The sequence below is a fragment of the Pseudopodoces humilis genome, chromosome 21 (genome assembly GCF_049639895.1).
Source record: "Pseudopodoces humilis isolate 2021_Gansu_Grassland_sample_001 chromosome 21, ASM4963989v1, whole genome shotgun sequence".
Classification (NCBI taxonomy): Eukaryota; Metazoa; Chordata; class Aves; order Passeriformes; family Paridae; genus Pseudopodoces; species Pseudopodoces humilis.
In genome coordinates this window covers 3,919,073-3,933,103 of record NC_142220.1, presented here as the reverse complement: position 1 = coordinate 3,933,103, position 14,031 = coordinate 3,919,073, and the positions used below count along the sequence as shown (strand labels likewise).

General features: G+C 40.8%; 1 protein-coding gene across 1 annotated transcript in view; it reads right to left on the bottom strand.

Moving 5' to 3' along the window:
* Window positions 1-7,614: 7,614 nt before the first annotated feature.
* COPRS (coordinator of PRMT5 and differentiation stimulator) overlaps window positions 7,615-14,031 on the bottom strand; it is a 31,119-nt gene continuing 24,702 nt past the window's right edge. The window contains exon 5 of the mRNA XM_088065546.1: window positions 7,615-7,680. Within this exon, the coding sequence (XP_087921672.1) occupies window positions 7,658-7,680 (23 nt within the window). The 3' untranslated portion in view covers window positions 7,615-7,657. The remainder of the gene's footprint in view (window positions 7,681-14,031) is intronic.

Sequence of the window (14,031 nt, the reverse complement as noted above, 5' to 3'; positions counted from 1 at the left end):
TTTATTTCTCAACACAGATAAGGAGGTTACCATGGCTACCAGTCTCCAGTAACATGGTTTAAAAGGACAAAAAAAGGAAACCAGACTGGAGCTTGAAATAATCAGATTGCTCTGCCCAATACGCACACCATGCGTGTTATGATAGGAACAGGGGACTAAAATCAGACAGGCTGGAAAAATACAACACTGAAAACAAAAACAAGGAAAAGGAGTCAAAAAGGTATGAGCCATGCACGCAACTTCAGATGCAATATATTTTCAAGTACACAGAACACCTCAGCAGGACGTAAGCAGCTCTGGCTTTGGAGCAAACACAATAAAGTCCCTGAAAAAAAAAATTAAAGAAAACTGCTTCCTAAGGAGGTTAATGCAGCTCTACAGGCAGTGCACACAGGACAGCCCAATCACTAGGCTGAATATCCATTTTAATTCCCAGGTACAAAGATTAAACACTACCCATCTCCTGACCTGTTGTGAGTGACATGGAAAATTCCTCATCATGTCCATGCCCTTCTTCCTCCCCCCTCGCAAGGAAAAACACAGATAAAACACACTTCCCACTGCTGTAAACACATGCTGGAAGTTCTTGGCATTGCTCTGCCCAGATGCCCAGGCAAAGAAGACAACAACCATGACTTGCTTCCAGTTTTTTCACCCTTCTGTTTTTATTACAGAGAAGAGTTTAATGGTCTTCAAATATGGAAATCTGGTGCTTCACATACTTGAGTTTCTGATATACTGAAGGCTTTAGACAGATGCTTGAACTATTTTATTGATACAATACAAAGGACTCTACATACCAGATTTCCACCAAGAACAGGGGAAAGATACATTTTTTATATTTCAAAAGCTGAGCAAAGAAGGTGTTAAATAAAGGCCTGAGAAGAATGTGTGAGGGTGATTCATTTTATATTGATACACACACTTCACAAAACTGTAGACTCATCTAAACAGTGTAATATATTTAGAGGAGGTAAAAATTACTTGGCTGCACAGGATGATGCACTTTCCAATTCACTGTCATATGAACAAGCTGAGTGTAGTAATAATTTATTGGGAAAAAGTAATTTACGCATATACAATTGGGACTTTAAATTGTAAATATAACTGTGGGACAGATTTTTTCAAAATTATCTTTCTTCCTCTCTCAGCTTCACTAAAATCCTTATATTCCCTTACTATTGATATCAAGTGTTTAGAACAGATGGGTCCATCCAGCAACAGGCCCCTTTGTGTAGTTTGTCTGAACACTGCACAGTGGCTGTGGGGAAGGCCCAGTCCTTTCACAAGATCTGCCTCCTAATTTGTCTCATTCTGAATTTTCCCATTACTTTAAATCACACAAGCAAAAAACAACAAGATGCCCCCTTGGCAATGCCAGCAGCATCAGCAAATTTTAACAATAGTTTGTTTGTGTGCTTTTCAACCTCATGATGGCCCCTGGGTGTTTGACTCAAGAGCTTGATATTTGTCGGAAATTCTGTAGTGCCAGAAGCATATTCTTTGCAGAAGACTTAGCAGTACGAGTTGTTTTCAAAAGCAACACAAAAATATCTCTCTGAAGATGAGGGGACAAGTTTTTTATATATTTGAATTTTAAATAATTATACAACTAAAAAATATTTTTCTGTCCCTCACTAATTTATCCCCACATGCCCCTCAGGCACAGCCCAATGAACTGCGGCAGCATTGCAGCCTGTGCAATGAAGCAATTTTTCCTCCTGCTCCAGAAGCGATGTGACAGTTCAAAGTGTGCATGTTATTTTAATGAAATATCATGATAGCTTGTTAAAGAGGATGGCAACAGAATTGTGGATTCTCTCCTTTTCCCAAGTTATGTATACAAATCAATGTTCACTTTCCTTCACAAGGTACAGGCAGAGTTCAGCTGAGACAGATGTCTGCTGCATCAATTGTGCTAACAACCCCCTCTGACAGGCAGCCCCAGGATAAGGCTCTGATTACCACAGCTAGACCCAGCTTATGGGTCACTGGGGAATTATGATTAGACTGTACACATTTTTCTTAGAAGGCAGAAAAACAGAAGAGGATGAGTAAGTTCTGGCTTACTAGAAGCTTTTTTTTTTTTCTCCTCAGGATGGAGATGCTCAAGTTCCTAATGAATGATGCTCAAGTTCCTAATGAGCCTTTGTGAATGGCTCAACGTGGATGGAAGAAGGGGGAAGGACAAAAACCAGCAAACAATAAAAGCAGGTAATACAGACTTGTAGACTGCGTTCTGCAAAGCTTTCAGCAAAACAACATGGAGATTGACTTTGGCAAGAATAAGACACACAGGCAAAGTACTTGAACAACCCACAGCTCAACCAGAAAGGATGCAGAGATGTACAAACACTCCACAGGAAAGTTTTCAGAATACAGGTCCTGGTAGCTGCTGGCAACCCTGTTCTTCCAAGTTCCCTGTGCTGCTCTTGGAGAGCTTCTCCAGGAGGGGCCCGTGCAGGAACAAGAACTTGGATTGCCAGGGCTGAAAGACTGAGCTTACAGGGAGCCACCCTCCTACACTGCTGTTTCTCTGCAGATTTGCAGTCAGGCTAATGAGAAATGCACAGTGAGGATGCACTGCTCCTCTGCACTGTGTCAGTGAGACCCTGGGTGCTTTTGGCCTTATTTCGTATGAGCCACCTGACCTCAGGATTAAAACCCAAAGTCAGGAAGAACAGATCAAGCCCTTCACTTCCTGAGGCTGCATAAAAAGGGGAAAAAAATCTCTGCTGCAGCTCTTTGAGACATTCTTCTGCCTAGAAAGGTCTCTGAGACTTTCCTTAGCTGAAGAACTGCAGAGTTCAATAATCATCTTATAAGCATCACAGTGGGCTGGAGAGAACAAGCATATGCATTGATTTATTCTTTGCTATACTACCAACTTCATGTGCGATCTTAGCAACTCATCAGCCTCTTCTGGACTTCATTGCCCTACTCGCATTTTAAAGTCTGTGGTATCTACACAGACAGGAAAGATCAAATGATACAGAACTTTACCATTTTGAAGTTCCCAAACTCTGTTTTATATCAGCAAGGAATTTGATTCAGCATTTATTGCTGCAAACAGAATAGAAACCATCATAGAAAATAATGCAAAGACCATGCGGGAAAAGAAAGAGCAAAGGAAGGGTAAATTTTCAGGGTTTTGGTTTTTATAACCTGCCATTTTCCAGGCAGGCCACACTAGGATGGAGAGTGCACCAATCACCCACTTCTGCAATCCAGTCATTTGTGGAACAATCTTTTTCTGGCTTTATTTGGACATATCCTCACTACCCCTTCCACTTTCCTGCTGAGTCTGTCCCCTCCTCTGAGGTACTTGTGACAGTTGGCTTCCACAGCCTACATCAGAAAACAGAAACAAACCCCTAACTTTTCTACAATACTTCATGAACACTAGAAAAACTGTTTGTTTCACTAAGTTCTCAAAAGTTGTCAACACTTTGCTTAGATATTACATGCTTTAAAATACAGCTAACTGTTTTTCTGGGTAAAAATAAAAAATAAAATTGCTAAAATAGAACACTTTATTAATTCCTTTGTTTCAGTAGAAAAAATAGGGAGGGGAGTTGAATCCCAGATTTCTTTGTTTGTTTGTTTGAGCACTGATATGCATCAACCTCCACCAGTAGGTTATTGTGCTGGCTAAATAAAAGTGGCCTTCAGATGAGTCTCAAGAAAAGCTCCTGCTCACCACTCTGCCAAAATACTTCAAATTACTCATCACTCATTGCATCTGTGGCTCTCCAGTTTCTTCAGAGCTACAGAACCGAGATGCCTCTACCCCATGGTACAGATGTGAGGCACAGAAAGATTCAGGACTCACCTACACAGTCACACCAGAGTTGTGACACAGGACAAGAACCCAAACTCAGGTTCCCTGTGCCAAGGCTCATATTTAGAAAGGGGTTGAGCTCCAGATTCACACAGGCATTTAATAAAATACAGAAAGTGTTCTTGAGAGGAGTGCTTTGGAGATAACAGCACTGAGGTTATTACCTAAGCCTGACAAACGCTTTTATATTTACTCAGGTGATCAAATTAACAGCACTGCCTGATTTCCTATGTACAGCATCTCTAATATAGCTCATCTTCTGAGCTGAATTTAAGGCTGAAAATAAATGTGTCTTCTGGAATATCCTGAATAAAGTTTTGGCAGCTATTTCTATAATAGGATTTTTCTAAATTAAATACAAATAACAATATGGATACTCAATTCAAAAAAGAAAGAAAAGCCAGTAAAAATTATTAGGATTTATGGCTCTCCCAATTTTAATCCTAATTATTGTAAAATCTTATATTCATACTGGGGGTTTATTACAAAATCTTATAAAAATCAAAAATATATTCCCTGTTAAAACTTGTACTTCGAAACAGTCCCACAAAAAGCCACCAGCATAAGGAGAAAGGACACTGCCAACATTAACATTCTTCTCCTCCTCTTCCAAGTCATTCATTTCCAGTGTTACTGAGAAGGAATTCCTGAGAGCATCCTTCTCGGTTAAGGTATACAGATCATTGATTTATGTATAAACTCATTTAAAAAAATTGAATCTACCTACATAAATAAAGGTTATAAAATAGCTATTCCCAAAGACTTTTTATTCTGTTAATCCAATAATGCATTTTCCTTTTATTTTTTTGCTTTACTTGATGTTTCTTCCACCCATAATTTAAGGCAATTTCATGACAAGCAAATCCAGGCAATAAATATTTTTGCTGGGTCTGATCTGCAAATTATCAAATCTAATGACACACTGACACAGCACCTTCTTCCTGCCATGAAAAATTTATCACATGCAACTCGAGCACCTCCAAGCAGGAAGAGCCCACTCTCCTGATTTATGCGGCTCAAAAGGAAACGGACACGTTTTAAAGTTGCAAAGCTGTGATTCCATTTTGTCTTCTGCTGGGCGTATTTGATCAAATCAGAGCTTGCAAACCAAGCTCTCTACTGCGGTCTGCATCTGAGAGGGGAGAGAATTGTTTTTGTGGGAATGATCTAGCTCGGGAAAAATGCCGAGGTTAGCACACCCTTGTGTAAAACACATTGCCGGCATTACTTGGCACCGCTGCCTGCAGGTCAAGCTTCTGCTCATGTCAGCAGTCTTGGCTCTTTTGGAGGAAGCTTGGCAGGATGATGGAAAAAAAAAAAATCATACATCCCTCCTCAATAAATCCTCCCCTCTTCTCCTCACCCTTTGGACACCAGCAGCAGCACCGGTAAAGTTGAATGGTTCTACTCACCTGGGCTAGGACATCATCTAATACTAATTTCAATCATGGCTTTCCTCCCAGGAATAAAAGATTTATTCTAAGTTTGCTAGACCTCTCTCAAAAAGTTGTAAGGAATGGGAGAGAAGAAATAAGGGAAGTCCTACTCACCCCAGCAAAAGCAAAGGCAGAGTGAGACAGGTTAAAATGAATTGGTTAAATGGGTGATTAGAATTGAAAATAAATCCTATTTTCAATTAATTAATTAATATGCTGTGACCACACACAGCTCTGCTTTGATACACTGGTACATATCACTGAAAACTGAGCACACCTGAACAGTGACACACATCCACAGCTTGCAACATCAGCTCTTCCAAACGTTGTTCAGTATCCCACCAGCTCTGAGAAACTGCTTCCCAGAAGGAAAGGCTGACTTGGATGGCACCAGGCACCGTGTCCCCCCTCAGGGGACATAGGGAAAGGGAAAAAAAAGAAACTGGAAGTAAGACTCAGGAAAGGAAAAAGCTCCAGCAAACCGTAAGGTTGTCCTGAGGTTTTGTGCTGCAGTGAAGAAGTGTTTAACATCAGAGAAAACCAGGATTCAGATTCTTCTGCCCCATAAAGCAGACTCTTGACTGAAAACATTCCCAGCACCAGCAGAGCTGGGACTGCGCACACAGATGAGTTCTCCTTCTACCCACGGGAGGGCAGGGCTGCTCTCACATGTTACACATGATACAAGCACATTTTTACATAATATTAAGATGTCTGTAACTTCAGTACCAAATACCTCTTACAGTTTCAAACAGCTTTGTTTAGAGGAAACAAAGCTTGTCTCTTTACAGAGGTGTCAGACAGCTGGAACAAATACACAATGTGGTTCTTAGGGGAGAACTGCAAAAGAGAACTCAATTGAGCTCCACAAACTGCAGCTGCAGTCCCATAGCCAGGACTAGGAAATTTCAAAACCAGATGACTGAGGTGGCAGTGAGATGGCAGGAAGAGCATTTACCCAAGAGAGGAAGAAAAAACTATTTACACAGTGGTGTTAGGATTCTTCTTAAGCACAATCATAAGGGCTTTAGTAAAAAGAAAGGAAAAGTACAGACCTCCCCCAGTTATGACACACAGAAAATAGGATTTCAGAAAATGCAATTTATCTTCACTGTAACAGGAAAGAAGTGACTGATTGCATAAAGATGGAACTATCAATCCTTGCATACACAAATCTTCAAAATAATAATCTAATATAGCTGAAGTATTTATTTTAATTTTTTTTTATTAGGTGTGCATGTTGCTACTTTAAAGGAATCAGAGGCTAAATGGAGGTCTCACTAACCACAGAGATTTCGGCTCATATTACTCCTGTCACTGATGGAATGGAGAAGACAAACTACAAACCATATGTACACTGTTTCTCACCCTTACAAATAACATGTCATATCTCTTTGACTTAAAGATTTTACCATTTTTACTCCACATGGAATAAAAATGTTAACCTATTTATTCACATTATCAGATCCAGCAATTCCAACCCAGACAAGAAAATAAAATGAAAGATACCACGCAGGCCAGTGCACAAATACAGAGCATGAATCTCCCTCCAGCCAAAAGAGAAGAATGTCCTTTTTATAGGGCTGTTACATTTGTTTATATTATTTTCATAGAACAGATCCAAGTTCTGCATTTGGCACACATTATTCAGCAGCCAACAGAAGAATTAAATCAATCAATATAGCTGCCAGTGTGCAGGCCCAAACAGCTGGCCAGAGCAATTGTGTGTGCAAACATGCACTGCATGCTCTGCTAATCCATGCACACATGCAAATGCACAGCAGGAAAGTTAAATTAAGCCATGTCCGTTTAAAATACCTCAGGTAAGGGAACTGCACCTAATACTCCAGCATGGAGCATTTCAAGGAAGCAAAATATTTATTTGGCAGCTCCAGTTTTTTTCTTTGGGACTTCCCACCTGCCAGGCCATAAGGGTTCATTTTATCTGAACAGAGATTTCTCTTCTACTTGAAAGCCAAAGGCAGCTGTCCAGGAATCAGCACCTCACAGAGCTAGGGCTGGCAAACAAGATGAGGTGACCCTTCCTAGGCTTTGCTACAGAGAAAGCAGAAGTAAAATACAGCACAGGAAAGGGTCTCCAGACTTCCTGAAGGTCCCTCTCCTGTGTCATGCAATGACAGGTGGAGGAAGAGCCCTCCTTTGTTCACACACTCCCCTTGAAGGGCCAAGCTCCACTGTGCTTCCAGAGGCTCTTTGCCTTTCTTTCGCACATCCACATAATGGCCATTCACTCATCCTCTCCCTGTTGTGCCTTCATAACTGAGACCATCTGTGCTGAATGCCTGACCTGTGATCCTGCATGCTCTGGTGAGGCTATGGGTGCTCCAAGTGGCTGTCTCCAGGCTGAGCACATTCTTCTTCAGTAGCTGCAGGAACGGAGCACTGAGGAGAGGACAAAAGAGTGCACAGAATTCAAGTGACCACAGGTGGGTTACCCTATCACCTCCTGAAATACAAAAACTCTACAGCAGGAAAGCACCTGTTGCTCTGAGTGCCACAGAGAAACCACCTACATGCTCCATGGGAAGGAATGGAAAGTTGCTCAACTCACACCTCTGCCACTGTTTTGGAAAAGCAGACCAGAGCTGCCAACTGCTATGCTGGTAATTAAAGAGAAATAGGGAAGGCTGGAGGAAATTAAGAACCAGTTTGCACTGACACTGAGGTGCAGTGCTCTGGGATCAGTGTGATGATCCCAGCCAGGTTTTCCTCAGGTCCCTGATGCTGCTGAGATGGTCCCTGCTAACCTCAGACCAACAGGGATGGATGGCACCTTGCTTTACCATGTACCAACTCCCTGTGTCTTGTCAGCATGATGGTTCAGGACATCATAAAAAAGAATTAGTAATATTTAAGCAAGCCCCTCTCCCCTCCAAGCCCAACGTGTCCGAGCAGATGGACAAGACACCACACAGAGACAGACAAAGTCAGTGACAGGCAATGCTAAACTACTCCTGAGGAAATCTGAGCTTGAGCCAATATCAACAGAAGACACTGTGAAACATTCCTCTTCAGTAGGTGTTGGACAGTAGTTATCACTCATCACTCATTACTACATTAAATGGAGAGGGATAAAAATTCCAAAACTAGGACCCTTGGGGATACAAAACTTTATGTGCAGACAGAAGGTTTAGCATTAGAGTCCTGATTTAACATTACTTTCACAGACAGGTGTTAACCAAGGGCAAACCCATTGAAGTCAGTGGACTTACTCCAGTGTAAAAACCTGCACAACTGAGAGAAGAGACAGGGTCAGTATCAAATGGGGATAGCAGAGGCAGGGATTTTGAGAACCACCTGTGGAAAAATGTTCACACACACTTTTCACACATCATTGCTATGATTAATTTCTTGTGCATGCAATGAAGTATTCAAAATGTGGGCTTGAACTTGCTAACTCCAGCAGTAGGAGAATAGACTCACAGAGCAGATCCTCAGCTGGAGTAAATAAACATAACCCTATCGAAACCAAGAGAATTACACTGATTTATAGCACCAAAAGATCTGGAGGCATTCAAAAACTGCATACAGAAAATAAACCCATCAAAAAACAAAACCAAGAGGAAAACCACTGCAGGGAATGTGTTTCTCTATCCTACAAGACAACTTTGGGTTTCTTTCCCTGAAGATGTACTTACTCATCACACTCCTCTGGGAGTTCCTCACAAAGCTTTCTTACATTGCTGTCCTTATAGTGTCAGGTTTCATTCCCACCAGCCTTTCAGTTTAGGGGCTCCCTTAACTGATTAAGCGACCTAGAGTAATTCAGTAATAGTCCAGATGCTAGACACTGCCTCTCTAGGTAGCTATTTAAGGCCTGGTAATTTAAAACCCTTTATTTAAATCCCCATCATCTACCAAAACACAAATTTTGAGATGTAACTTATTGTGCTTTTGAAGTACAGAAAGCAGCAGGTGGGCTCTAAGGAAGCAATTTGTTATAAACATGATGCTGCCTAAATAACGATAGCTGTTTAATCCTATGCTGGTTAATGGCCAGTGTACTGGAGAAGAGCACAGGACAATTGATGAATTACAAATATGGTTTTTCTAACCAGAATTCTGGCCTCCAAGAAGAGTAATGTGATATATGGAGCAGATGATTACACCTTAACTCCTCTTGTAGAGCCTGAAGAAAATATTAGAGGCTATTCATAACCCAGGGCTGTTTAGCAGCCTAATCTTCAGATTGGAAACACCTTGAATCCCTGGGGTCAATTTAGCTTTTCATCCTTTCAATGTACAATAGGGGCATTGAAATTGAGAGGCATTTCTGAGGATGAAAGCTCTGCAAACAGCACAGGAAGCACATCTTGGACCAGGGGATATAAATCAAGCAGCTTTATGTTGCTTACAGACACCCACAGGCTGGGGGAATATGTGGGTGCTGTCCCAAACCCAGACACAAGCCCTCCTAAAGAGCTCTGAGAACTGCTTTCTGTTAATGTATCTGAACCTTCAGCTTCTTTCTTACAAACAGTCTCTGTGTGTGATGTTGGACAGTCTCTATATGTGCTGCTCCTCTCCAAAGTGAAGATGATTTTCAGATTACACTAGTGATTCTGAGAGCCCCTTAGAATACTCCCATCCTAGGAAACACACCATGGACTGACTAGCAATCAATAAAGGGAAGAACTGTGTCAAATTTGAGGAGTTTCAGGCCACAATGAACATTCCTAACTGCCTCCTTACATTATTATAATAAAGCTAAATGCAACATGCAGCAGCCAAAAACTCACAAACACTTCCATCCCTAACATCTTGGACAGGTATGAAAATAGACCAGACCATGTCTTTGGGTTGCTGTGCTGCAACCGAAAATGGAAGAGCAACTAAACAAACAGCAATGGATGTTGATTCATACAGCAAATCCAAATGAAAAATAGCATTAGCAGCTGACACTGGGGGGTTTGTTCTGTTTTGGGGGATTTCAGTAAACATCCAAGCAACAAGTCTGAACTGTACTGATAATGCCCAGGGGACAGCAGAGGCTCTGTTTATGAATCCTGGATCCAGGGCTGATCCAGTATTTCCTAGTGTGCATAGCAAAAAACCCAAATGCGCACAAGAGGAAACAACCCCACAAAGAGAACAAGGAAAAGCCTGAAAGTGATGTCCCTTCTAAATGAACTGGAAAGAAAATGCACTTACCGCTTTGACAGCAAATCACCAGGTAATTGTTTCTTCCCACACACATTATTGTAACATAGACGAAAATTGGTCACCATTAAACAAAGTTTACTCAGTGGCATTTTTATTGTTCTGCTGATGGGCCAGTTAAGAAAACACTGAATAAATTATGAAACAATAGAAGGAAGATGGCTCTTTATAAACTGTGTTCGATATAACAATTTTAAAAGGCTATAACACAAGCTTATTGAATTTGGCAGACCTTATAAATCCTAACTGCCATTACTGTGCTGCAACTTAAAAGAAGTATTCTTCACTTTGTCATTGGAAATTTCTAGTTTAAGTGGTTCCAGTGCAAAATGATAACTTACTCACATGCTTGAATGTTTCCATGCACAGACCACAGGTCAAACATCTGGTTAAACGCAGCACTCAGTACTGCAGCCTGTCCTCTTCATGCACATGTAAGAATTGGTCTTTACATAGACAGCAGGCCAAATATTTCTCTCATTTGAGATCTCATTGGCAGTGCTGTTTTGGTGGAGTTTTTTAAGGGTTTAAGTGGGGCTTTTTTAGGAATTCTGACCCTCTTGAGCAGATTTCTAGTATGATTTGGTGATGCAAAAGCTGAAAGGAGTGACAGAGCATATCAGTCAGGATGCCCATGGGCACACACAGTTTAATGGTAAACAAGCCACCAGAGGGTGTTTGGGGAACCTCTGATGCTGTTGCAGGAACTGAAGCAGTTGCCTACAGAGCCTTTTTGGCATTGAATGATCTCATTTTGTGAAGAAATGCTCCCAGTAAATAACCTGGCCTTGTCAGATGTTCTCCTCCTCCAAAGATCCTGAGATCTTTAGATCCCCGATCTGCAGCAGGCAACAGTTGATACCCAAAATGCATTTGGCCACAAGGCAGAATTGCAGAAATAAGCCTGTAAAATTTCAAAGGGAAGTAGGGAGGGTCTTTCCTCCTTTCCCTACATAACAAACACACTAATATGAAGCTGCTCCAAAGAGACAACTCTTCTAGAATATTCTCTTACAAGTAGGTACAAATCGTTTAGAGCAGAACAGGACTGGATCATTTAACATTGATTTTGATAACACAATACAATAATACAAATTTTAAAAACATTAGAAGCTTAACCAGTGGAAGCTGCTACAAATGCAGCTGCTCCAAGCCTGAATTGCCAAAGTGACTAGAATTAAATTATTCCAAAATTTGCCAAGAAAGCCTGAAGCTTTCTACTTTCATTCTGTGGAGGATATACAGCTCTGCACATACTTCAAATGACAAGATACAAATATTTTGTAGTCAGAAATTCACATCATCCTACTGTACTTTTCAATTAATTTTTGCTTTAAATTTGCAGCTGCAAAACTGCAACAAAAATCCTCACTGCAATGATTGTGAATAAAATCTTCCTATAGAACAATATTAACTTGAAAACACTTAACCAGAGAAGGGCATGAACAAAAGACCAACAGGAACTGATTAAAAAAAATCTGCACATCTTTAACAGCTTCTGAATCAAGTCAATGTAACTTTAAATTGCTCCAGTTATAGGTATCTATATACATATAGCATTGTATAGCTGCACAAAGGATAAACTGTGTTTTCACTGTGGCTGATAAATGTGGACTTTTACAAGGACTAGTATGAGGCATGTTTTTAAATCTCAATAAAGCTTTCCAGAGTACTGTACTCTAGATCTACCTTGAAGAAAATGCAGCACCATTTTAAAAGAGAGATTAGAATCACCATAAAACAGTCAAATCTGTTTCTACAGCAACACAAATAGTTAAACTAGAAACCTGAAGTTCAACACTTGTGCTTGTGTGAAAGCATACGAAGTCGACTGACATTCCAGGTTTACTGCAGAAGATCAGTGATGTTCTGATGACTCCTGGACTGGACTGGCTTCTGAACACCAGCCTTCAGTTAAGAGCTTTCTTTCAATACACGCAATAATATTTGGACAGCTCCAATACAGCAGGATTTACCACTCTGCTGCTACAACCCCCTCCCTCTCTAGGATGAGTGCTTTCAAAATACTAATGATTTTATAAGCCTCCTTTTTTTTTGGTGAGGCACAGAGAGAGTAACAGCTTTGCTCAAAGTCAAGTGAAGTGAGAGAAAGTGATATTCTTCCAGGTCACACTGAAAAACCAAGACAGCCTAAGAGCTGCATTCAGACCATGAATCTCAGCTCTGATCCAGGAGCTGCTGAAGCTGATGCAAGGCTCTTTGCTGACTTTAATGGGCAACAGACCAGGGCCCTTTGGCCTTAACCCATGGGTTAATCCTTGGCACAAGCCTGAAGATAAGTAATTGCAGAGCAGCCACACTTCTTACAAAGCAGCCCATCACAACAACAGCCAAATTTGTTTCACGTGGACTGCGAACGTGCAGTGCACTGAAAAACACAATTCTCATTGTTATCATGTCTTTTTAACCCTTAGAAGTTTGACACTGCAGTCTGCTGCTTTGAAAAACAGTGTCCTTGTGGACATGCCCTGTCACACCCCTTTGTTATTATAGGGTCAGATACTGCCCAGGATCCATAAGCTCTGTTGTTGCTCAGGTTTAATAGACAGGAGGAAGTGAAAAACACTCAAGTCCCTGCCACCTTCTTACATATATGTACTGAAACTTTTTAAGATTCATGTATACTGACAAGGACTGCAGGTTTTTACATGAAACCAGACTAAAATAAGGTACAAACTGTGAAGCAGGAGATTTTGGTCTAAGCTTTTATTTCATTTTTTTCAAAATTAATATTCCCTATAAAGAGTACTGAATTCCCCTACATCTGAGAGTCCAGCTGTATTTTCGTTTAAGGTAATCATAGTTGCCCAGACACTGACTGGATGCTAACAAAACCTTTTTTTTTAAAATGTGCTCTAAATAACACATTTTGAGACGTTATTAGACTAAATGCAAACAGAATTTGAGCCCTGACGCACTCCACACAAAAAACAGGATTCCTAGAAGTTGCACTTTATGGGACATATCACACACTGCTGACGTCCTCGGATGCTCTGCCAGAGCCAAGATTAACAGCCCATTTGAAAGCCTGAAAATGTTTAAGAACTGAAAGACTCATGCTGATGGCTGAGCTCCCTCATGTTCCACTGAGATCAATGAATTTGAAAGCATTTGGCATCTTACATGATGGGTGAGCTCTGCTCCAGCTACCAAATCTTGATTAGTCCAAAATAGAACTTTGAACACAGTCTTGGAAGAACACAGAGGAAAATGTGAGCTGTCATGGAAGAGAAGTAAATCTCTTCCCTGTCAGCTACAGTGAATCTTTCTCATCAGCTTTCCCTTCCCCTCACGACCCTGAGGAAGAAAAAAGAATTTAAAAAATCTATTTTAATCGACAAGCTGGGACCACCCGATAGTGTATTTCTGACCAGCTATGTACAACCTCCTGGGAATTTCAACAAATACCATAAACAAAACCAGGTGGGAAACCAGTTTCATTTATTTTCACTTTACAAAGAAGTTCAGACTGAAACTGAGTTGTTTACAAAACTACAGGACTTTGAGGGGCCAGAAGAAAAAACTATGTCAGTTTGAGATCCACAGTCCACA